Genomic DNA, 27800 nt, shown 5'->3' on the forward strand with positions numbered 1-27800 from the left:
ATGGCGGGCTACAACAAGAAAGAAGTTGACAGGGCTGTTGAGCAAGTTTACAGCAGTGGGGCAGGCGGTAGACCAAACTGGTGAGCAGTCTTCTTCACAGAACTGCAGAGTTCCCTCTCTCACGATCATCCCGAACACACCCGGGCGCTAATCACCTTGGGAATTCAGTCCATTGAAGGACACAGGAGCAGGGATTCTGGGTGCATTTCTTCTGGTATTAATGGGGTCCAGAATCGTCTGTATTGTCACGAATTCCAACAGAAATTTCTTGTATCTGGGTCTTGCAGTCCCAGCGAATGAGGAAGCATGCATGGCGCCATAGCGTAGCGAACAAGGCGCGAGACAGGGGGCTATTATGTTGTTTCCAATGCTTCCAGGCCTTGCGTTTATTTTCGGGGCAAATGTTGTCTTCGGGGAATTCCAGATAGGTCTTTCATCAAATTTGTGGCAGGATAATTAAAAATATAAATAATATTTCAGGATTAGCCAGTGACCATAAACATATATTTATACATGCAGGAAGATTACAAAATAATATATTTGTTTTTCATTGTTTTGATCGAACTACGACTAATAGTCCTAGTCGTAGCATGAAATATTTGTACTATTTATTAAAATAAAATTTAAATTGTGGTAAATAAATTATGAAACCACGATAGTATCGTTTGTTAATTTTATTAAAGCTACAGCCAGCGCGTGAACTCAAGTTAAAAGTTTCAGGGTCCAATTTATTTATGATGAAAAATACACATAATGGAACAAAAATTGATCTCTATATGCAAATAGCCTAGTATTTAAAATTAATTCATCAAAATTGCCAATGAGTTCCTGTCGAAAGGAAATATACAACGAAGGGTAATGAAGGCGGCGGCGTTCAATGCAGCAGTCTCGAGTTCTGAAGTTCGTCCAATTCCGTGAGTCCACTTCATGAGCCCCCTGGGAACAGAGAACATGATGAGATCGTTAGGATTTCACTGGCAAATATGCGTATGAGCAATATGAGCAATCATAAAAAGTTTAACAAAGACCAACATGCGTGAATAAAGACCATCTTGTACCATTTAATCATATATCATGCTGGAGTAAAGTGCAAACCATATCATATACTCGTTGGTTAAAATGTATGAAAATTTGTGGAGAGGTAGTAAAAACAAGGGGACACTACATTGGTTTATGTGAAGAACTTAAAGTAAATTTTTATTGGTAACATTTGAGCGGAAAAATTGAGTGAAATAATTGGGGAATACTGCTTCGATAGAAACATTTTTTCATTTACTATGGATTTAAAAATATTGCAACACCCGAAGTCCTTTATGAAATTGGTTCCCAAAAATATTATCCGCATTATTAAAATGAGTTCTCTGTAGTAATATTGATCAAATTTTCGGGCTTAAGAACAAAATGATGCGATATCATTCCATTGGTAACAAAATACAACAACGAGTGGTTCCTCACCACTAATGCTACTCCAGTCATTGAGGCTTTTCACAAACCAATTTTTTTAAACTAATCCAATTGACGTGAATTTTGGTCATAGTAATTCTACTTATGCCATACGAAGTTTTGCCAGAGAAATAAAGATACTTTAGCAGCAAATACTTTAATATACGAAGACTGAAATTGAAGGCGGCAAAATGAAATTAGACGCGTTGAAGAATTACGTTGAAGTAACAAGGCATTGACGATGTAAAAAAACTAATACCTGTCGTATATTATAGGGTGGTTTCCTATTATTTTTCTATTGCATAAATCGAAAGAATATTTCTCCTGGAGTACGCATTTCAAGATTTTAGATTTTTAAATTACGATATCTATTTTTCGCGATTAAATGAAAAATGAAAATTTTCAAGCGCGCGAAAACGCGACGGCTAAGTATGAATGCTGGGAAAACTCCGTGTGACGTCGTTCTGGTTCCCGCTGCCGCATTTGAGGTGACCATGGGGCAAGGCTTTGAGCGCTGATACGACGCAGGATGCTAGCAGGTATCAGAGTACCCTGCTAGCTGGTAGCGCCTGGCTTAAATAAGGATTAGTAATACCTTATCAAACGAAGAAACCTTTCCGACCATAGCCAGTTTTAATAGGTGATTATTAAGACATGTTTCCCTGAGCTCTGTGCATTGGTAATCTCAGACGATGTAAAACTCCTATCTACTCGTTTAAAAACTAGGTCCCTGTGATGTCACGTGGAGTGGCATCGCATGGGCGCCAATGTGGCCCCTCTCAAATGAGGATTAAATTGACCATTGCCATTCGTCTAAACCGGTATTTCTTAACCAAATAATTTGTATATTATGAATACAATAATGGTGGGTAACGAATCGCAATCAATGCCTTTCGTTCTCTTTGATGAAGGAAACCACCCTATTACTGGATGAAAAAATAACGAAGCAGTCCGGTACAATATAGATGTCCTCTCAATTGGATACTAAGGATGTAGCCACTGATTATTGCGTAGAGCGCAAAATTACAACATTTACATAATTTTTGGTGGGGGAGACATTTGAGATGCCAAATTGAGAGCAAAGGTATGATTTCTCCTGGTTGTCTCAGAGCATAAGGGCTAGAGTTGCTTGAAACGGGCTTTGAGAAGGAGTAGATAGAAAAAAAATTGAAGAGAAACTCGAGAGTCCGGGAAGAAGGCTAGTTGGGTTGAAGAGAAAGGGGTATATCAGGGGAAGAGAATTGGAGAGGAAGTGGGAGGAGTGAAAACAAAAGGTGGTAGAGGGTGATAGTGGGAGTGAGCGTGCGGAGGGGAAGTGAGATTTTACGAGCGCCGCAGGAGTCGTTTCACGGAACGGCGCCGGAAGTTGAGGACGAAGAGGAGCCACTCAGAACATTCATCCCTTGAACCCCCTCCCATTGCCGATACTAGCCATCCGCTCCATTGGAACCCCCCTCCCGAAGACTAACGCTAACAAACATCCACAACAACGGTGTACAGTCTCGGAAGACCATTCTCTCACGCGAGAAAAACGCCCTCCAAAACTACTCCTTAAGGATAGCCTTCGAACATGAAGCTAGCAAGACCTCTTTGACACGTAAATGTTAAGCATGTGTTTCCTTTAATTGCCCTTATTTTTTTATCTTTCTAAATAATTTCTCCTTCTTCAGTCTCAATCATTGCAGTTCTCATTATTGATTTACAAATCTGGCTAAGAATTTCAAACTTGTGAAACTGCATGTCGAACTGACTTTTACGCAATAAAGTGCACTTAGTGGAAACTTATACTATACACCAAGTATGAAGTTTGCAGTGAAAAAAAAATTTGGAGAAGCCGAGAATCGAACCCAGATCTTCCGATTACCGAGGCATGGTAACCAGTGATACCTCTAAGCCATCTTCTCATTTTCTCTCCTAATTTCGTTCTGAGAAGATGGTTCGGTGGTGTAATAGCATGACTGACCGTGAAATAGGAGATCCTAGAATTTAAATCCCGGCTAAGCCATATATTTTCTCATGGTGAACTTCATTCTTGGTCTACATAAATTGGCTATGAATTAGAATGTGAATGGCATGAGTTGAGACTTAGGCTTACTATGCAGTGTTTAGTCAATTAGTAAAGTTGAGGAATAAGGGATACTCTATACCCTACTATACTTCAATAAATTGATAAGCTGATATTATGTCCATTTTAAAAATGTTACAGGTACATATACGTATATGAACATGTAGGAATCGAAACTTATTTACAGCTATGATATAAAATTTCATTAGAATTCACCATCTCAGATTGGGCAATTTCACATCACAAAATTTTGCATAGCTGCATAACTTCCCTTCAAAATCCCTTTTTTACAAGGAATAATACAATAGTAATGCAATAATATTGAATCTATCAAAATATTATTCAAACGCAGCCATTTAGAACAGTCATTCATCCGTATCCTCAACCTTCGATTTCCCGCCTCCGATAGCCGATACTGCCCATTTCCTTCATTGCGGCCTTCCTCCAAAAGACAGCAATTAAACAAGGGCCTTCGACGGTGTACCGAAAATTTCCGTCTTCATCAGTAATAATTCTAAAATAAGTTGTCCTCTCCGCCCAACCCGTCAAAACTTCATGTACTATATCCCAACAACCATTTTTTCTCATCAATTTAAGGAAAAATAAATGCCATATTCTTTATGTGCTTTGCCAAATAATTTGGCTACAATTAATTACATTAACCATTGGCCATAGTGATAATATTTAAAAATTTGAGTTGATTGGGAAGTGATGATTCTAGTTCCAGATTAATCATACACAACATATACTCAGCAAAATGCATAGTTTTTCTAACGATATTTTCTTCGGAGAATTTAGATAAAACCCTCACGCTACAATTCCAGCGAATTTAATCGTAACAAGTAGGATTTTAATGAGATCTTTCAAGATATGAATTGCCATTCTGATCGATTAACAATGCTAAAATCTATATAGCTTGCCTTAATAACCTATTTAATTTTCCCGGAAGGCGATAATACAAAAGATAACTACAAGATATTCAAAGCCAAAGGAAAAGCATATTGTAGGCAAAGTCGAAAGAAAAAATTTACTAAGTTGTTCTTTGGGCCCTTTTCCCATCACCATTGCCAAAAAACTCTGAATCGGAATCTTCCTCCCACGTACCTACAACGCTAGGAAAGAACCACAACAACAGGACACCGTTTCTTCGTACTCTTCCCGCGCCGCTATTCCAGGCAAAAAAAAGTACAACCTCACCCTTCTCAACTCTTCGAGAGCATTTCCTTCCACCACTCGTAAGAACAACGCTCGAACACGGAGCTCGCAAGACCAGCCCTCTTTTCTCGCCAAGTTTAAGTACCCCTATTTTTAGGGCTCACATACATTTCGCGTCCATGCAAATAATTTCTAATTTTATGAGTTCAAATTATTACAAAGTTTTCATGCTTTGCTGTTTTTTTTCAAATTATCGTACGAATAGTTAGCCTGGTCTGATATATTTACATACGGTTATGTTTGAACATGAGCCAAATACAATATCAAATGCTACATATTTATCCATCGGAAATGCTAAATGAAAATATTTTCAAGTATTCTTTGGATGGAATAGAGAGAATAGAGAGCAATCTGTGCAAATCATTGTAGGAAAAAAAATCAAGTTTGAGTAGAGCACTAGTCATACTCTTTAACGGCCCACAGCAGTATACACAAAAATAGAATGCATTTCTATGATTGTATGAGTAGAGGTACCCATTTAAGCCTCATGGGAACCAATTAAAATACCTATAACATTAAGACGAACTAGTTTTACAAGCAAAATATTTTTTGTGGGGAATTCATAATCAATATTAATGGTAGAGTTTTGATTAAAATAGGTATACCAGGAGCATTTCCCTGTAACCTCAGTCCATCTCTCATCCCACGTTGACCTATTCTCAGTACATAAGCCTATTTGCTCTCTAAAAAGCCATAAATTCAAATTTTCTCCGCCCGTTCCCTCGCTTTTTCCCGCATTCTACCTTCGGTCATCCCTACTCCGTTCAGTATTAGCTCTACATAAAAATTCAGTGTCCATCGTATCTCCTTTATAAGTTACCTCTTCATACCCATCTTTGTACAACTTCTTTTTTTCGCTCTGCTCACATCACCTCCTCTATTATCTCCCATGTAAACATCTCTAATAAAGTGAAATTAAAGAAAGTGCTTAGAAATTTACCAACACACTGCATGAACCTTTGGTACTATTACATGAAATTAATGGGTTATATCTCAACTTCTGTTGATTTTTCTTTAACCTTCCGTCTGAAACAACTTTTAAAGATGAGGTGTATCATTCCAAAAAGGAGCGAATATTAAAAAAACAGTAAACTATTAACTCTGCTTATGTACAAGACTTTAAAATCATTGACGATAATATAAGTATCATTGTAGCCTCCCACAATGATGTCGGTGGCTGATATTATTCCCAATGAACTAAATTAGGTCGACTTAACATGTGTCGCGAACCAATTTAGAATGCTACTTGCACGCGTTATATTAGCAAGAAATTTAGTTTTAACTGTGACTTATAAAGGAAAATGACGAAATTAGTTTTACTTAGAATTTTTTCGAGTTTGGAAATTTAGTTTTAGAGTTAAAGTAATTACTGTTTTTATTCAATTCCAAAGAAATTACGTGTCTTCAAAATCGAGTTCGAGCGAAATAAACTAATCAGAACCGAACTCGAAAAAATTCCCATATAAGGTTCTGAGTCAAAGTAAGGGAGTAATTGCTACATTTGCGGCAAACTGGTGACTGAGAAAAATTAATTCATGATAAAATGTTCACAACTAATGGTAAATTCCACACTTTTATATCTATCTCCACTACCGACCAATGTTTTGAAACTAAATTTCATTTTCAAGGTGTTAGAGTGTCAAAAACATAGTTGATAGTGGAGTTATTTATTGAAGGGTGGAAATTACCAGTTTTTGCTTCTATATGAATATGGATATATCATATTTCCACCTCACCTCGTCAAACCAGAAATGGTAGAATACGCTGGTAATCCTAGCAAGAAAAATTAACCCAATTCTGCCCTACGCCGAGGCCTGTCAGATCAACTGCATCCACCGAAAAATTAAGGTATACAATGCCCATATTTTTGGATGAATGGTTTTTTTGGGAAAAAATTATACATTCAACCCATACCCCGAGTTACTAACATTGACGTTCACCGTATTCACTCAAAACCTCATTTTCACACCATTTCCTTGGAATAATTTGGGGTAGGGACCAGGGAAAACCAAATGCGCCTGCCGGAACCATCGCACCCAACCGCTGCTGACACGGCCGATGCGGCCTGCGGGTCCAGTTACCCCAGTTACCGTCTCGCCGCAACCCTCGGCGTGAACTGCACAAATTTTAAGATCTTCCCCAAAGGATTCCCGGCCAGGGCAATTCGGGTTATTATCGCTGGAGTGCGCGGAGGATTGCGGTAGTTGATCCGATGGAGCGACTGTCCTAATTGCCTAATAATCGTTACTGCGGATGAAAGTAATGGGGACGTGATTCGATTACGATGGGTTAACTCGAGTGGGAGAGCGAATCGAAATGATCCCCAAGAGGAGGGCTATTTTCTGTGGTTAATGCAGAAGTTGAAACATGGAAGTAAGGAGAGCCCATTACGAAATAGATTCCGATGCATCATTCTCTTACCACTCCATATGATTTGCGAAGCTTGAAAATCAGTGGTATGTACGAGTAACATTAGGAGGGAAATAAACAGAATAAATTCAGGTCAGATGCTAAGCAATAAACTTTGTTTATTCCATACTCCACAAACGTCAACGAGTGGTATCAAATACAAGTTTAACTGGCAGTAAAAAAATTGTAATATTTGGATAGAAGAAAACTAGTAAATTATGGTGAGGAATCGAATGATTGCATTTTCTGGCATTATTGTCTTCAGAGAAAGCATTTACTCCCCAAAACATGTCGTAAGCATGTGGACGCTAATATTTTATTAAATATATATTGTTGTTTTAGCTACTTAAATTTGCTGCAAGATTGTAGAATATTTTGATGTTAGGAGAACTTTATCTGTCCTTAACGCACAAAGGAAGCCACAAAAAATTACAAGTAATATACTTAAGATTCCTCTAAAGAAGGCTATGTATAAATTAATTAAATATTTGTTTTATTATTCCTAATTCTTAATAAAACTTTATTTGGAACGAGAAAAAGCTATGTTGGCACCAGCTAAAGTAATGGCCTATAAAGTGGCGCAGCAGTGGCAGCGCAAAATGCATTTGAAACTACAATCCATCTCATGCGAAGTGGCTACATTTTTACCATTCACAAGACTTCCATCATTTATATTCTCCCTCAGTGAATATTTGTTCCTTGAAGAGCAGGAACCTAGTAAAAAGTTTCCTTTGTACGCAATTTGTTGAATGGCTTTGGTTTCCCAGGAAAAAAATGGACGGAGCATGTTAGCTTTCCGTAGTACCACAATGCCTATCAGATTTCATGGAATGGACCGAGGAAATGTTGAATGCCAATCCTCGATAAACCGACGACTGCTGTTCCCGCACCCATGACAATGAAATCCGGGGCTATTTCATTCAGTGGCCCACATTCTCCCTTTGCCGCGCTTCCGTTTATCATTCCTTCCTGCACTTGTTCCCACTAAATCATGGCCAACGCTACTTTGCTTTGTTTCAGTTTGAACTGAATGGAGGCACATTAATTTTATTCATAAATTAAAAATTAATTATATTAATTTGAACACGTGATGTGTTTCATAGCATCGTTGCTTACTCCAGAGGCTTTCATCGAAGGTGAGTGTACCTAACAAAATTTCCAATGAAGGAATCTTAATGTTCAAAATTGGTCTCATTTACCGGCCTATAATCATTTAAATAGTTTAAGAAAATATATTACAATATTTTAATTTTGAATTATCAATATTGTCAATGTTCAATTTATAACTGAGAAGGTTTCTTGATAAATCTCTCATTTCAACAAAATGATGACGCATGTTTTTCCGGTCTTTAATAAAAAAAATATTTTCAATGGCTATTTTAAATGGTTGCGGTAACTACGAAAAACTCTAGGAGTATTTCTTGTGTGGCCTTATATTCAATTTCCATAGTCATTCTGAATTTAGGCTTGAAGTTTTGTGACCAAAAGCGTTTACATTAAATTGGAATGATTAATTAGAATGGAAAATATTGACCTTTTCCCAGGTTATAGCCGCGCTTGCACGAAGAATGCTTTTGCCTTTTTCGGTTGCTTCAATGCATGCTAATAAAAGCTAATATCCGTTTTAACAATTTTTCTACCTTTGCAGCATAGGACTGCATGGAACGATGCATTTGACTTACATCTTAGGGTAGTCCCAATTCTTTTACCAAAGAACTTGTGACATTAAAAATACAATGTCTTAAGGCTTAAAAAGTAATAAGGCTTAACCTAAATTTTGAGATAAGATCATGGGCAAATTATGTAAAACCAGACCAGTGTGTTTGATAACGAACAATCCGATTAGTTATAAGATATATCATTCTTTTGAACATACATTCATTTTTAATCGGATTCCGTAACCGACGAGGATTCAAAATCTCTGATATAAGCTCTTTGTAAATCATTTCAAGCCGAAGCTTGAAAGGCGCGTAGTTTGGCCACAGGAGGGTTTTAATCATTTTTTCGAGTGTTCAGTGTTTTATCTTGAATTTAATCGAGAAAAGAATACGTATTTGGTCTACATTGGACAATCAATAACCTATAAAATAATTTGTGCAAAAGAGGAAATTTCTTTATCACCTAGATTTATTTCTAAGAACGAATTAAAAATGTCTTAAAGTGCAATATAAACAAATTACCAGATAGAAAAAAATAGTACGACTTGTTTAGAGTGCTTCTGAATTGAAAATGTGTATTTTCCATTAAATTAAAAGTTCCAGTGAGGGGTTTGCCAATAAAAGTACCATTAAAAATCCTGCACAATGGATTTATCGCTAAATATCCTTGTTGATCCAAAAATGTGTGTTAAAATTTACTCCGAGCGCTTGATAAACAAAGAATTCAATTAGTGATTATTTTGACCATTTATCGTCATATAAGGGTGTAAATTGTGGACTGTCTTCATAGGGGATAGGATTGTGGGAAAAGCGATAGCCTCAATACTCGGGAAATTCCAGTAGAGAACCGACTACAAATACAATTCATGTGAAACACGAAGTTGCGGCAAAGAATTCTATTCTCTTTCATACCAAATTCGATGCATGAATTTCAACACTGTTTATACAAATTTATTGTAAATGCCTAACGTGGAATATTCCTAATCCTACCTCTATTTACATAATGCACACAGTTTCATACTCATTGTAAAATGCAGCATACAACTGCAGTCCTGGGATGAATTTCATAATTTTCCTAATATCCAATTAAGAATGCTTCTATTAAGGTAATTTCATTTTTTTTTGTTGGCAGAGCAGCCTAAAAATATACAATTCTTAGTTACAACAACAGTAATTTTAATCAAATTAACCAAAATCCTTAATTCAAAACAAATACCCCTAGGTTGAATTCCCTACAGATAATATTAAGAGCATTTATGTCATAGGCACTAATGTTATACAGTTATAATAAATAAGCTTATACAAAAATATATTAAATGCACTAGGAATACCCTACAACAACACAATCACTACGGTGCTCAGATACGTATAATGAAAAAAGTAAGATTTTTGGCCAAGATAAAAAAAGCTGATCGTGTTCCTTGGTGTTGGGGCTGTATCCAACATCAACACATGAAAGACAAAAGTTAAGGATGCCAAAACTAGCACAGGAGGTAATAGGGACGTAATTGCTTTTGAAAACCAAGCCTCATCCTTTCCCTCGAGTTTTCTGCCGTTTTTCCATTCGTTTCACTCCCTTCCCGAAAGGCAACAGGCGGAAAACAAACACCACCACGTCGCTTTTTGCTCCCATGCAGTCTTCTTCAGCTCCAGTGCCAATTCTACGGCAGCCACAGAACTACGTCTCCTTCCCTAAAGGACGCGACTCATTACCATTAGGTAACTCTCGGCGATTGGGTTCACGCTTCGTGCCAATACTCTCATGGCCACGTAAGACTGCTCATTCCGACCGCAACTTCGGATTTCCTTTCGAGTTCCCAATGTGTGTTTCCCTTCTCTTGGAATCCCCCCTTTGGTACACGTAAATACCGAGAGTGGGCCAAACAAAGCCGCAAAGCCGAGTTTCGGATAGAGAAGTCAATGCCGGAGTAATTTTAGGTGCATAGTAGTTGTTGGTCCGTCGTGATTCGAGTGATAATTCATGGCTTTAGTTCGGGAGAATTACCATAAGGATTGGCTCTGTTGTTAAGAGACAGGGATAAAGATAGGATATTACTTTATTTGCTGGTATAAATTTCCAGCTTTTCTTGCTTGCAGAGTTGCAATTCGTGAAATCTTAAATTTACAAATAATAGCTTGAATGTAATATTGTTGTTCTTTGTTTGTTGTATGAATGTTCTTTCCTAAAATAGCTTTTTATTCAAATAATTCTCGTTATAAAAGAGGTTATTACTGTAATGGTCTTTCAACTTGACCGAAATTTTCGCCTTTTCATTTTTTCGCGACGAATTTCGGGCGAAATTGTTCGATCATTTAGAGCACTTGCTAAATTTATAAAGCACAATCACAATTGCAAAACCTTATATAAATTCAGCAATAAATAATTTATTTTATATTATGCTGCAGCATAATATAAAATAAATTGCATGTAGCAAAAATACATAACAGCAAAATAACAGAGACAATATGCTCAGTATTTGATTAACTGTACCGTTGTTGAAGAAGACAATTAGATGAAGAGAAAGACTTCCAATCAATTGTCAAAATAGCTCGGCTTGAAGTGCATCATCCGTATAAAATATTTTGATGCAGTTCTTTACAAATACGAATAGCTTACTACAAAAATATGCTATTTAAAATTAATGGTCAACCCGCGCAAGTTATCAGTTCAGATTTCTTTTTCATTTTTTACTTCTCTCCTTTCAATCATCATGCATGATGATTTGTAGAATGCATAGATTATTTGTACCTTGGAGCAAGTTATCCGATGGTGAATCTGCAAATTTTTAGAGGGAGTTTCCGTCGCAAGAGGTTGGAATTGTTGGCAGGGCACATATCCATAGGATTCCCAGTGTGCACCGCGTTCAATACCTGGAATGCTTGCATTTTACGTGGCGCAGTATTCCATTCTCTTTCCTCTGCAGCACTTCATCCTCCTTCTCCCGTCCCCACCATTGTAGCGTCGTCTTTTGCCTTCGCTTTAGTATGAAACCTAATTCGAATCCATTTGTCCCTTCGGATGAGCCGGACAGCGTTTTATCCCCACCACCGGCGCGGCGCGGGGCGTAGCATTTGTTTTTTTGTGCGCGTAAGCACGAGTAGGAAGGGGGGAAAAGGCTGTTTCTTTCTCATTTGCGCTTCCCGGTTGATTTTTTTGTCCCTAATACCTTTAATGTCCACTCAAAGGCGGTCAAACCGAGTGTGCTGGGGGAGGGGGATGTGGAAAGGGTTCATCGGGACATTGAAACAAAGGACTAGAATGTCCAGGCGCGAATGCACCAAAGGTATGTGCGCGCATTAATATGTGGTGAAAAAAATTCATTTTTCCATCCCAACCTCGTATTTTTTACTGCTTTTCTTTCATAAGCTTAGATCAAGGGTTAGTGACCCCCGGCCTGTGGAACGTATACGGCCTCCAATGTAGTACCATGCGGCCCTCACCAATGATACTAATCAATCAATATTATCCATAAAAATGAGACTATTTATTGAGAGTGCGTAGAGAATAGTTAAAAACACTGGCAGTAATTTGATGAAGTTTCATACCTAAAGAAAGTATTAGCATTTTTTGATCGACTTGCAAATGTAAATTGAGTTGAAACAGGTGAGTAATATTGTCACATTAAGCTCTAACCTCGGCAAAAATATTGTTTTAAATGTTACAATCGTTCATCCCACATTTATTGTATTTTATTTCAATTTCCATCATTAAAGAATGTCACATGTGAAAGCAAAACTTTTAATTCACAAAATATATCTGAGAAATTTGGATTAGGCCGCTCAGTGTCTATAACCTCCTAAATGCACGTCATTTGTTTTTCGAGCGCGGTCATCAGGCAAGGGACAGCCGAAAGAGGGAGAAATATCCTCTGAGCAAATATTATCATCCTCAGGGAGCAGGAAAAAATTGACGTAATTGGAAATGGAGATGGAGGGATGTGCTGGATATCGTATTAGGATTATTGATGAGTGGAGGTTGACGTGGAATTAAACGGAAAGTTGGGCAGAGAAGAGAAAAATAATTCCTTTCGTTAGTATTAGGGTTGAATATTTATGTCGGCTAAACTCAAGCAATAATGAAGTATTTATATCAAGCGCCAATGATTCATTTGGTGGAACTGCATATCCATAATACTAAATAAATCACTAAGTAATATCAAACAAAAAATTTTATTGTTCCTACCCAGGGTTTCAACTACTATAAATTCATTATCAAGGTGTGGGTATAATATTAAAAACTTTGATAATGACGATATAGTTGTTGAAACCTAGGGTCTGAACAATAAAAGTTTTTGTGGAACATTACTAATTTAATTTAATAATCAGTGATTTATTTTGTCCTAAATATAAAGTATTTATAGTACATACGGATTTGCAATGAAGGATTAAAGGGTTTGATACATAGTGAATTCCAACTTTCCAGCGAAGAGGCAACAGTTTATAGAGATAAAAGTGGAGACAACGAAATGTCAAAAAGTAATACTATCCCTTATTTTTTAATTTGGGCTCTGAATATTCCGTTTCATTTTATCTAGCGTCTTCTCATCCTCCTTCACTTCACCCGGCCTATGTTGCCGCGCACCATAACAAGCTATTGTTATTGCATTAAAATGATGGAAATAAAAAAGGGAGATACGCTTCCTTCTATTCTCGTAGGAATATCCTCTACAAGTAGATGAGATAAGGACTTCCGCCCCCACCCAGTACGCTCCCTAGAATAACTTAGGAGCGTACGGAATTACTGGACTTGTGAAAGTGTTTACATATTTTCTGTTAGAGTCTCATTTCCTTGCAGCTCCGGGTCGCGGCGGACGCATCTTTTTTGTGACCATAACGGACCCAAGTAATTCTTTGGAGAGAGCTGATGTATTGGATGCAATCTCTGTATTGTTAATTAGCTATTGCATTGCAAAAGAAGTTTCTGCAGTTAGTGAGAAAGTTAATTATCACATTCACTGTTGGTTTAATTTTTCTGATGGCATAAATTGTGTTAAAGTACGTTCTCTTTTGGAATGTTATTTTCCCGAGTGCAACTTTGACATACAACCTTGTCGATCTCCGAGAAATTGTTTGAAGTATATATCTAAGGAGGACAAGGATTTGTTAACTAATGTAAGTGAATAAATGAATTTCCAAAGAGCCAAAATGCAATGGGAAGGGGTTTTCATCAAAATGTCGTTTCTGGGGAAGCCTTGCTGTTTCTTGCTCTTGTAATGACGTGAATACCATTGGGAATATAACGCATCCCTTGAGCATCGCCTGAGAATAAAATTTTGTGACAATATTCCGCCAATGATGGATTAAATAATTTCTAAATAATTTATTATTGGAAAAAAATCCAAGTGCCTTTTCTTTTTTTTTTGATAATTTTATATGTGTTCTCGATAGTTCCGTTTAACTGTATTCGGATAAGTTCTTAGCCTTTACAGCGAAAGAAATAGTTTTTTATAATGTTTAAAATTGTATTTGAAAGTAATTAACAAAGTATATAAGGTGAAATTATAATCAAAACATTTCCTGAGGCTTACTATGAAATCCCTTGGGACCAATATTTAACTCCTCGTATCCAGCAATGATGGACAAAGAGGGGTATGTGAATTTTAAGAGTGCTGCAAGTATCTAGAAAGATTCCAGAATAAATTTTTATATGATTTTTTCCATTTAGTATTAATTATCATGGTTTCTTTCGTTTCTGTTCAGAGTAAATTGTGGATGTTGTCTCGGAGTCTTCCGTGGCGTACAGAGTTTATGGATTTCTCCATATTCCATATTAACGCCGCATTTCGTAGTCAGAGGTGACCACAGTTTCTCTGTCGTCACCTCTGACCACGAAGCGCGGCGATAACCTGGAAAATGAAGAAATCCACAAATAAATTGTGGATGGTGAAGTATTAACCTAAAAATTAACCAGAGTAACGTCTCACTCACTCAGTGATTTAACCCGAAGTTGGTTTGAATAGGTGAGGGTAAGGTTCACTTAAGATTTAGCCACATGTGTATGAATATCCCATGTTCAGCATAGAGGGGCTTTTTCCTTTCTCAGGGCCACCTCGCACTTTGAAGATTTATATTTGGCTATAGGTACACATGAATAAATCGTACGAAATTGTCATGAGAAAACATTCTCCTGAACCGGGAATCAGACCACGGGCCTTTGCGTTTCCTAACATCCAGTACCATAAGCCTCGGTACAATGGCCATGATAATTCAGTAATCTGGATACCATAGTGTTTTCTCCAGTGGCCCGGAAAGTAAAAGGTCCGTGATCTCTTCGATCGGTCCAAGTGAAATTTTTCTCATGGCAATCGCATGTATATTTAACTGCCATTAACGGCCTTCGAAATTTTATATATATTTGGGTTCAATCCTTGTTAAACCGTGTTTAGTTGGGCTTGGGCTGAAGGCTTAACCCGGTATTTGAACCCGGTACCGTTTTATTATCAGCCAAGCGAGATAAACTTGGAGAAAAATTACATTTTTTAGTTCAAAATTACTGATTTCAAATGATCCCTTTTACAATTTTTTCACAAAAACGTACCGGAGATATCAGTTCACTTATATATAGATGTTATTGGAGGAGGTAATTCAAAGTCAAAAAATTAAATTTAAACCTGGTATCATTATAATGAAATTTTCAACATGCAAGACATTCATATATTATACTTGTATATACCTATTATCACTTTTGTCAAAAGTTTGGTCATAAATTTAATATGAAATTATTCTCTTTTATTTGTCTCTGAGGACACCAATATCCTAGAAAGCGATATTTCTAAGATATTCCTCTTTGGATCTCGGACCTCTTCGTAGATTTGAATTTAAACCTGGTATCATTACAATGAAATTTTCAACATGCAACATGCAAGACATTCACATATTATACTTGTATATACATATTATCACTTTTGTCTATATTTTGGTCATATATTTAATATGAAATCATTTTCTTTTATTTGCCTCTGAGGACATCGACATAGAAAACGATTTTTCTGAGATATTCCTCTTTGGATCTCGGACCTCTTCGCAGGTTGCATGCGTCCCCAAGGATATAAAATAAGGTGTAGGCCTTAAGCTTCAAGCCACCGGCTCCATCCCAGGCCGCATAACTTGTGCTCAAGATGCTTTTAAGTAATGGAGAGAGGAAAGTGGGAGGGACAGCTTCGAGGTGGAGCGCCGCGGTAGAACGGCGTTTAGAATGGTGGAGTGGGATTTGCTAGGCAGCCTCCGGGAGAGCCACTTTAGCAGGACATAATATGAGGAAAGGACACATGAGGAGCAGGGAAGAAAGAAGGCGCATGGTTAGGCTTAAGGGCATGCCTCGTTATTAGCATTACGGAGAAAGGAAAAGTGGTGATATCCTTAAGGGGACGCATCACTCACGCTCCACCGGTCGTATTTGGTCTTTTTTCCAAGAAATACAGCTCTGTATGAGCTAACGATAATATGCTTATTTTTAAAGGATGCAGAGCGTGTAATTTTAAATCATTTTTCGTCCATTTCTTATGAGAACGATATGATTCCCATTTATGGGCCCCGTAACATTCAAGACGACTGCGTTAACGTAGGTAATGCTAGAGAAAGTTAGGTGTGTCTTCCACTAAATGAGACAGGTCTTTTATTAAAAACAATAAAAACCCTCCTCTTGACTTCTATAGAAATAAAAACCGCAAATAATTACCATTAAAACTCAATAATGAAATTCCTCCATTGTAAAGGTCATGGCTTAAATATAATTGAGATGTCTTGCCGTGAAAATTTGTTAACTATGAGGAACCATGGCCTTGAATATATACAAACACTTTGACGGAGAAAAAATAGGGCGGCATACGACTGCTCTTTGACTGACTTTTACTTACCATCCTTTGATTCCATGAAAATGGGCAATTGTATATTATTCATTTAGCATGAAAATCAGGTACATTAAGTATTTCATACTTGTGAAACAAAAATTACTTGCGTTACTAAGTGGATTTTATATGGAAGGACTGGAGAAAGAAATGAACATTCGAAATGGACACGTAAATTATGCCTTCTTCTATGTGACCCCACCTAAACACGTAGAACACCTTTAATTATAAAACTAGAAAGGTTCCCATGAATTTCTTATATGACTTTGCAGAATGTCTTTTTACGTTCCGCTTACCGTTTTCACGAGACAGAATTTCAAAAAGTTATTGCAAATACATTACAATCATCCGATGCAGGATAGCGTAAGAGACCAGAAGGTTGAAGCTCTCAGAGTTTACGTGCACTCTAAAGATACACGATGATGGAGAAGACAAGTCTTTGCGCTTTCCTAGCCCAGTTCCCCACGACCTATATTCTCTCATAACCCTGCCCATAACTCAATCCACACTCAGAGTTACCCTTTTTCGCCAGCCCTCCATAACGTCCCAAGGAACCCTGCTGCTGCCAAAGAGTCCCCGTTGAACTGGAGAAAATTTTTCTGCAGCAGTGATGGGTGGGAATCGGGTTCAACAAAAGTGGTGGAGAGTGTTGGGGAAAATGGAGTTTTAGGAATAATGTGGCAGATTTTATTATTTGGCTGGAAGGGATGGCATAAATACGGGAAAACCAAAAAAGCACGGCATTGATAAGTTACCAGGAAATCAAGGCAATTCGCTGAAATTACCGATTAAAATAAGTATCGTTAATATTCATCCTGAAATATTACTATTAGTTAATCATCATGCCTAACATGGCATATTAGCGTAGGCTTCTGCGGTATAGTATAGGTGACTGAGGGAAGATTCCGAGTACTTCAGAGGAATTTGCGGCAAGGATATGAAATCAGGTGCTGAAAGGTGGCAGACTGAATAGAAAAATAAGATGAAACTAGTAAAAAATTATTACAAATGAATAGAAACACTACATTGATTTAAAAAATACTTAAGCATCGAACGGTATTTAATTTATAGGTACTTGATAAAATGATATTAACAGTTTTCCGAACGGATAGACATGGGAGTTCGGTTTTCCCCCCTTATAAGAAGGAAATAAACAATATCTAGGTCAAAAGATAAGTGAAATTTAGGTGATAAAAGCTCTACCAAGTTCAGCAAACTATTAAATTCATGTTGAATTTATAGCTCTTTTAGCATTCCATACTCATTATCCACTTTTTATAAACCAGAGAAAATTTTTGAAAGCTTCCAAAATATTTCAGGTATAATAGGGATAGACTGGGGAAGACCGGGACAAATTCGGGAATTTTATCGCTACCACTGAGTGGCCACCTTGGGGATAAAGGATGGCGTGTATGCGAGACTTGGGTTAGTCGCTGGGAAGGCAGGGAGCATGGGACGGAATGACATCGAAAGGGTGTCGCAGATCCTCCCGAGGTGTGTTCTGGGGATTTGGGACAAAGAAGATAATGGTATAAGGTTGCGAAGGAGGTATGTGTGATAAAGCCAGGGACCGGTTCAGTCACCCCAACGGTCAGAAAATGTAGGCTCCTTTTTGAAGTGGGTCACCTGGAGTACTTTCTTTTCATTCACTTCTCCTTAGGCCTTTTTCTTAATTTGAGTTTGGAAATTACGAAATAAAATTTTAATAAAGAGCATTAAACATTTACCTTCAATGGGGCTTAAAAGGAAGAATAATAAGCATATTTGTCCAGTTATACCATTAATTAACTAGGAATAGATTTATATATCGCTAGATAAGTTTTAAAACTTATATGGTCATTAATTTATGATTTCTATATTAAATGATTTAATTTTTTGCTGTACGCAATGAACCAAATTCTGCGGGATTGGTTGAAGCTCACTCATTCATGTCTCATGAAGCGCATTCATTCAACACGAGAGTTATTTTTTAAGCAAGGGTAAAATATTTAAGGCTATTGAATCGCCCGTCGCGTTTCAGATTCGGTCAGTGATACGATTTTTGACTTCAAGAAACATGTCGGCTGCAGACATTCACCGTCAGCTTTGTGAAGTGTATGGTGCTAATTCAATGAGCGAAGTTAAAGTGCGGAAATGAGTCCTAGATTTCAAAGATGGCCGCGAAAATGTTCACGATGAAGATCGCTCAGGCCGGCCATCTTCGATCAAAAACGTTGTTGCGACGCAAAATCATGGCAACTGTGTTTTGAACCAGGTGTGGTGCTTTGCTAGTGCACTTGACACTAGGAATGATGATCAACTCAGAAGCCTACTGTGCAACCATAACCAATTTCCGACGCGCCATTCGGAACAAAAGAAGCGGCATGCTGTCAAAGGGAACTTTACTCCTCCATGACAACGGAAGGCCTTACAGCACTGCTCGGACCCTGGAAATGATTGGCTTTTTGTCGGGTAAGTGTTGGTTTACCCTCCGTACAACCTCTACCCTGTTCCAAGTTATTTCCACCTTTTTCGGTTCTTTAAAAATCATCTTAGTGGGAAGCGCTGTAATGACGATGAAAGACTCCTGGTTGTTGGGCAGGCGGCAAACTTCTTTGAAGAGGGGTTTCAAAACTTAGTTTTAAGCTAAGATAAGTGCCGAAAAAAAATATGTGGAAAAACAAAGGAAAGTTTGAAAATTACGAAAATAAATACATTTAAAAAAATTATCTTGGTTTAATTTATATAAAAAACGGCCCTTACTTAAAAAACAGGCTACCTATACTTTTGATTTAAACAATATATTTCATGCTTTAGAATAAAGTCAGCAGGAACCATGCAAGCATAATGACAATTGCAAGAAGAGAATGGCAGTATTTATAATTCTCACAACTCTTAGCTCTAAAAATAGTGCCTTACTAATCAATCACGCGGAATCTAAGAGGATACTATTTTGCTGGGAAAACATAAGCATTGCCAGATGGCTTCGAGAATCTGGAAGCTAATTTTAAAGAACACTATAAATGACGCTCAGATTAAATAGGAGCCCTATTTATTTAGGGTATTTTCACTTTTACATTGTTTATCATTCATCATTGTTTTCAGCGATATTTCTGTATCCAATTCACCAAACGCACTCGTTACAATAAATGGATTCCGAGCAAAAATGTAAAATACGCAATAATAATCCCTACTATGTTATAACCTCCCTACTATCTTATACCACTATGGTGTATTCAAGTGCCCCGGCCAAAAGAGGATAAGAAAACAATCGTTGTAGGCTTCTTTCTTCCTTCCAGGCACTTTTATAAGTTCCAAAACTTTTTCTTCGGGGAAAAGTGGCTTGCTCCGGAAACCCTGAGCTCCCCTCACAATATGGGCTTCCTCAATGGAGTCCACTGTCTGCCAGTTTGTTCGAGGAGAATTACGTGAATGAACTTCGCGGGGAATGTCTCGAAGGGCTGGAGGAAGTAGCGCCATATTTATTTGACGCTCTAAAGTGAGTAATTTTGGGACGCGAACGAGTTTTGATAATTCTAGCCTACAATTTGAGGTTTAACCATGCAATTAAAGCCATACTCTGATATCATTAAAAAATCAAATACTTAGATTTGAGTAAAACATGATTAACGGAAAATCAATTTTGCAATACAAAATTTAATGCTGAGGCAGATCACAACCCTTTGATTGCTAGTATTTAGCCTTTAAACTCAGTTTAAAACCTAAACTAAAGTCAAGACAGAATTTTCAGGTTAACCAAAATCTGAAACAAGAATAAAGGCATTGCAAATAAATAAAAAAAAGTTAAAACTTCGGAATAAGCGGATCAAAAACAAGAGAAACCAATCTTTGTATAAAGTATATGCGTAATAATGACAGCGTTATTAATTTTGGCTAGCTTTTTCGATTTGGGACAACTGTGCGACGGTCGGTCGGGGCTGTTGTGCATTGGGACAGCAAAGGTACTTAGCACTAATAAGTTGCGATTGCGTTGGGGGTTGCGATGGGATGCGATAAGTTGGGTTGCGATGGGGGAGGAAATAGGTACGGTAATGGAAATGCTTCATAATTTTATAAGAATTTTAATATTACTGTATTTTGTGAGCAATTTATAATCTTATTCATGCATTTCGCCAAAAATATGCTTACAATCATTTTGTTATTAATGGGATCATTCTCACTTTAATCTAAAAAGGTATAACTTAAAACAATTAATAAATCAAGAAAGCCAATGGAATTAAAGATTATTTCCGCGATATTTGAAAGGATTTGTAAGCACAATGAAACTGGGTCCTTTATTTCACAATTTTCAAAGTAGGCATTAATACAAGCAATGAAATGTCGAAAATAATATTTCATAACTAAAAACACTAAAAGTTTAAAAATATATATCTATATATAAAATAGTAAGCATGTTAAAACGCCAATGAAATATATTTTCCACTATGCGCTAGTTTTTATATTTATAGGTAAAAATGTTTTTGGGTTAATATATTGTGTTAAGTTTGTGTTTGTCCTCCACGAAGCTGAGCATTTTCGAAATCGCCCGATTTTACGCAACAGTCATTTTTACGCTGAATGCTCCATGTTTGATACGTCCCTGTAGCCGCTCTGATCAACAAAAAATTAAAAAAGTGGCGTACTTTGTAGACCATTGCCTTTAGAATTCGGATGAAATATTTAAAATATTCCTTGCAAAAATTCGAAAAAAGGACTTTTGGTCAGCTATTTTTTTTAGACCACTGTGCATCGCAAACGCTTGTATTCCCAAGAATGGGAAAAAATATTTAGCACCGAAGTTATGAGGGCATGCGGGTCAATTATAAGCGTGAAGAATATCTCATCATGAAGGAAGAGGGGAACGACGTGATGATTGCAGTTGGCATCTGTCATAGCGAGAAAAAATATGCTAGAATGTACGAAGATTTATATGTATATGACGTCAATCTAATCGCAAATGAGAATAAATTGGCGTATAATTCAACGTTTCCTTGCCCTCTCTGAGGAACCCAGGCCCATAGTGGGATTATTGTCATCCCCATATTATTTTTTTGTTGACTTTAAATATTAAGCCACGTAATTTGGGCAACAAAAAGCTATTTAGGGTGCTAAGATTAAATAAAGGTAAAGATACCTAGGTATAAAAACACCAAGCGAGTTATAAAATAAGTTTTCAATAGTTTTTCACAGCTTTGGAAAGATATTGAATTCTGATGAAGAATTTGAAGACAATATCTTCTTCCTTGGTGTCGGATGCTTTAAGCAAAATGAGGCTGATCTACCAGAATGATAGACTTTATTCAAAATTCCTGGTTCCAAGGTTTAAGTAATTTTAATTCCTTCGGAGCAACCTACTCTCGAGTAAAGTTGCCTAAAATGCGCTCTTAACCTTCTACATATTTGATGGTAGACCTAATCAATAACACAAAATAAAATATGATTTAATGCTTTCCCGGCGAATAATGTGGGTAAACTCTTTTCGGGATTCCCACCGGGTTAATGTTTTAATATCGGCCAACGTTTCAAGTACCGTCTCGGCACTCATCTTCAAGGCTGAATATTGATTTATTTAACGTTTGGTTGCTAAGTCCCATTGTTGTAATAAATTTAGTTAAATACAAAAAAATATATATTTAAAAAATAATAATAAAATAAAATACGATGTCAATTCTTTTATCGCACCTATGATCAACAGTCTAATTTCCTTACGTGGCATATTTATATGAATGAAGTTCTATAACTGTAATTTTGAAAAAATATTGTCAACTGCATCAAGATTGGCTATCTCTGTGACTGTAGGTGGCGTAAATTTATTACAACAATGGGACTTAATCAATATTCAGCCCTGAAGATGAGTGCCGAGACGGTACTTGAAACGTTGGCCGATATTAAAACATTAACCCGATGGGAATCCCGAGAAAAGTTTACCCACAATAACACAAAATGTAATATACGGACTCTTGATAATTATACGCAAAAAATCTCTAAATGGATGAATCAATTTAGTGAAGTCAAAATAACCCAATCTCATGTTTAATCAACAAATTAAAATGATAAGTATTCTCGGAAATATGATTTCCATACATAAGGAAAACAAACATTTTATTGTAATGAGTTAGAAATTTATAATATATGCCTTTCTAGCCAATTAAATCATATTTTCCTCCTGTTTTTATATGATAGCCACTTAATTTTTTTGATGAAATGCATTTTTTTTAAATGCAGTAATTGGCAATGACCACTGGAATAGCGGTCAATTCAATTAACTTCGCTCAAAGCAAATACCAAACTTAACTCAGCAATTCTTTCACCGGAAGCTAATTAAATTGCTTATTAGTTCAATTAGTATCTCACATGGTCAATTTATTGCATAGCTTTGACGTCGGCTTCTGAGGCTAGACCAAATTTTCTCAAGCGTGAGGCGACCTCAGCTCCCAATATTATGGCATCATTATCCATCAGAAATGTGTATTTACTAATATCCAATCACCACCACTATTTGACTACCTATATTGCAAAGCAAACTCTTCACTCCACATCTCCATTAGACTCACGGAACCGTTGGCCGGCCGAATAGTTCCACATTTAAGGAAATTGAATGTAATTTCACAGAATTCAAGAATTCAGAAATTTTAGCGATATTTTATTACGAACTAGGCTCTATATTTCTGTTTTTTCTCCACACAATGTTAACTCCACACCATTCAAAAAACATTAGTAACATTATAAATATTCGAGTTTTGGGTGTTAACTTAAATATGAAGTATACTCTTGGGCAACGAAAATTTATTGAGTGCGCGAAACTTAATAATAGCTAACGATGCTGTGTGGGAAACATCACCAAATGAGTCATGAAATAATTATTCATTTGTTTTTCACTCCGATGAAAAAATCTTTCTGCTGAAAAAACCTTCGTTACTATTAATTAAATGCATGCAAAAGTATAGAAATAATGTGGGCTTGAGTATGCGAAAAAAATAAGTGGAACCGATAAAGGGTGAAGAGTCAGAAATTATTTGCGTGCATTAAGCAAGGAAAATAAATTTTAAAAATTTAATTTAGCAAGCGAGTATCACAAAAAAGGTTACGCTTAGATGTATGACACGAAAAAAGTGCTTAGGACAATTTATATTGTTTTTGACACATCAAAAGAAAAGCTTCCTTATCACTGTCCAAGGAGGACAGTAGAATTGGCCCAAAGTGGCGCTTCCTTATCCTTTTCCAAGAGAGACTTATTACTCTCTTGCAAGGTATGTGGATCGGGAGTTTTAGAGGGTCTCGGAGGCAGAAGTGTATGGGGATGAAGAAAACAATTGAATTACAGCGGATGTCATACGCTTAACTTCATTTCTTCTCGCTGCTTCTACAAGAGAGAATGTCTGGAACTATGCAAATGCAGAATTGCCGTAGAGGGCCTTCCCAAAGGGATACAGAGGGCTTGGGGGACGCGCACATGGTAAAAACAGGAAGAAGTTTCAGTGGTAAATATTTCTTACTAATCGAGGTCAAAGAATGAAGTTAAATAATCGTTTATTAACGTAAAATTTAGTTTTAAAGAAATTCGTATTGTCGAACAATTTTATAGTCGAACGGATGTTTATAAAATAGCGAAAATAGCGTTTATTAAGCCCGTAGTAAATTAGAAAATTTGTGGAACTAAGATCATATTACGTGATCACAGCGCACCTAACACATTGCCCATACCTTGTCAGAATGTAGTGACTTCTGGAAGATCCTCGGGTAAATAGATATCTAGTGTAATGTACAGCTTCATTTCATGAATTAATATTAGTGCGTATGATCCGGCAAGTTAGCTGTATTATATTTTGCTAAATGTATCCTTCGAAGACACCGTTAATTTTCGTTCAAATATTTTTTAAACTTGTCGTTTCAAAAAGTTTTACAAAGATGTTTAATTCATTTGAGTGGGATCATTCACCAATTAATTTTTAATGTTAATTTTGATAGTGCTTGAAAAAGAAGGAAAATTTTTACCTTCTTAGACCTGATACCTCATTCTCGTGTTTACCAGCCGTTACGTATGGACGACCGAAGCATTTTTGCGGAGGAGTTGATGACCTTACCCGGTCAGTATAGCCATTCTTCACGTCTCTGTTAGTCCTCGTTCTTGTATATGGACCTAATCTGCTTCGTTGTTTCTTACACTCTTACCATCAATTCCATCTCTCAGTGGAAGTTTGAATAAATTTGCTATAACTCTAATGTTGTGACCAACAGCTCATTCAAAGTGGACGGAAACGGTGGATTTTATTTATTTCAAACAGATGACAAAATGGCTGAATGAGAAATATTCCTTTTCTCCAACAACTTACGTTTCCCTTCCAAAAACCGGCTTCTTTTACATAATTGCGATTTCGGGCCAGAGTGAACAACCGCATTCGTGTGCAATTTTATTTTCGAATTCGTATGATCTTGTATGATACTAACTCATATTTAATTAATGGGTCTTAAGAATGCCATTGATCTTTGAGCCCCTAAAAACCCCAAATAGCCGATATTCACTCACAAGTTGGGAAATTATTTATTGAATTTTTGGACGTACTTAACCTATTATTAATATGCACATTTTCACCCAGTTCCGAGAAATATTCGAGTCGAATTGGAGAAACCTAGAGCAAATAACTATTGTATATTCACCTAAATTATATCTTTCAATTCAGTGAGGAATAATTTAACTAATTATAAGACAGTAAAAAAGTTTTCCATTCAAGTACATGCTTTCAATTTCAAGTACAATACATGGTATTAATTGCCATCGTTATCGGTATTATATCCAAAGCTGCTCTACGGTGATCATTTCTACCTAAATTAAATCAGTTTCTAGTCCAAATCGTTTTTATTTCATGAAAATTTTTGTAAATGATCTTCTGAATTTCAACTTCACTTTGTCTCTCGCGAAGTTAGGGTTGACTAAGACAAGTCGATTCCTCCAATGTAAAAACGCTCAACAATCGACCACCGAATCAAATCCGCTCATCTAATAGCCCAACAATACGAATCCGCTCCACTGGCAGTGTCCGGAGCATAAACGCTCACCTCTAAGCTCGGAGAATAGGAGATTACACTGCTTATTGATTCACTCACATCTTCGCAACTACCAAGGCGGGGATAAATTAAGCCTCTAAGTGTCATTCCGGGCTGAGCTATATCAATTCCCACTATCTAATCGTTTTTCATATCCTACATCTCTGCTTAAAACGTCATACACTGATTTTTACCAATAAATTCACTATCTAAATGCTTCACTCTATAAAGTCTTTCCAACCTGAGAACGAGAAGTGATTAACTTCACTATTAATGTGTCCTATCGATCGCTATCACTATGTCCATCAAACGTAAATAAGATACTTACGATGTGTATTCCAATTATGTCCCACATTTTTCGATTGGAATGAAAATTCGCAGCAGTTTAACCCATTAGTGCCCGTCGGCAACTTTAGTTGCCATGCTACATTTTGTCTCATACAACGTTTACTAAGTAGTCAATTCATATGATTCTTCGTGTGTGCTTTTACTAGACCTTACATTGTTGGCCAGCGCTGCTCGTTCCTCGTCAGTTCGATTGTGTTTCGCGTACTGGTCGGATTACTGCAGCTCCTCCAGGTGTTCAGCCGACGACTGGTGACTATCTTCTTTATCATGTTAGCTGAGGACTTTTTCCGTATTATATTCACTAATATTTATTTTTCAACTTATAGTGAAAGCTTTAATGAATTACTATCCAAATTATTACGTAGAAATATGGTTTTGTTTTTTTTCTATGCCAATGTAAAAAGTGATGGCAACTTAAGTTGCCGACGGGCACTAGCGTAGTCAAAAATTGCAAATATTCGTATTTTTTTGATTTAATTCAGTTTCAAAGTAGTATAAGTACTTAAACAGTAGCTATTAAAACTTTATTGAGTACTTTTGAACTTTTCATGCATTATTCGGTGTTTTGTTCTTCTAATCTTCCTAAAATATCGATATATTTTTGATTAAATAGCAGGTTGCCCATTTTTTTGGCATTGGGAAAAAGCACTATTATTTGCAAATTCTATCGAAATAAGGTCGGTTTCATTTGCTATGTTACACACCATTGTTTATTAATTCGCTTTTAGGGCCCATAGGAATTGTATTAAACGAGGCTTGCGCCTGAATGAAATTCTAGATGCCCTATTGGAGGACGATGTTTCCCCGGAAAGCATTGCCATTTGCCCTCCCGTTGAAGAGAAGGGAATGATAAGCGATCAGGATTCCGATCTTTCTGACGAGGAGGTGGAAGGAGACTTCAGCCATCTTCCGGCTCGTATTCTGCAGTCAGAGGTTCATGCTGACTTCTCCGAGGAGGCTGAGGAGAGATTGGTCCAGAATGGACTGGGTAATTTCAGTGAAATGTGTGAAACCTCAGTAACGCTAACCGTGAAGAAGCCCAAGAAGCGAAAGCGTTGTTACCCCGTGCGATGTTGGGAGGAAAACTGTCAGGACTTTGCTTCCAAAATTGAAAATGTATCGCCAAAATATCTCCCCAATGCGGAAGACCATTTGCGCGAAACTGTGAACTCCCCATTTGATGCCTTCAAAGCAATTTTTTCGGAATGTTTAGTGAATCGTATAGTCATAGAAAGCAACCGGTGTGCCGCCCAACATCTTGTTCATGGTTTAGAGGCAACAAGTGACGAAATACATTCATTAATAGGGGTAATGCTTTTGTCAGGATACCACCGCCTCTCTCAAAAGAGAATGTATTGGAAGGTGGACCCGGATTGCCACGTGAAAATAGTTGCGGATGCAATAAGGCGAAACAAGTTTGAAAATTTACTTCGCTACCTTCACCTGGCAGATAATGATGCTAACAATGGGAGTGACCGAATGTACAAGGTACGTCCTTTGTTTGATTTCCTCAACCAGGCATTCAAACAAATAGAACCGGGGAACAGTTTGAGCATCGATGAGAGCATGATTCTCTATTACGGCCGGCATGGGAGCAAACAGTTTATTAGAGGAAAACCCATTCGCTTTGGATTCAAGCTGTGGGTTGCTGCTGATCCAACAGGCTACATACATCATGCTGAGCCTTACTGCGGTTCATCCACTCGTCTTCCTGACACTGGGTTGGGCCAAGGGGGGGGACGTTGTGTTAGGTTTAGCAGAGGATTTCGACAACCTATTTACGTCAGTTGA

General features: G+C 37.1%; 1 protein-coding gene across 1 annotated transcript; it reads left to right on the forward strand.

Moving 5' to 3' along the window:
* On the forward strand, window positions 1-27800 carry LOC124155174 (piggyBac transposable element-derived protein 2-like). The gene is made up of 2 exons (XM_046528890.1): window positions 1-80; window positions 26738-27800. Exons 1-2 carry the CDS (start codon window positions 1-3, stop codon window positions 27798-27800), a joined length of 1143 nt encoding a protein of 380 aa, XP_046384846.1.

The sequence above is a fragment of the Ischnura elegans genome, chromosome 3 (assembly GCF_921293095.1).
Source record: "Ischnura elegans chromosome 3, ioIscEleg1.1, whole genome shotgun sequence".
In the NCBI taxonomy this organism is placed as follows: Eukaryota; Metazoa; Arthropoda; class Insecta; order Odonata; family Coenagrionidae; genus Ischnura; species Ischnura elegans.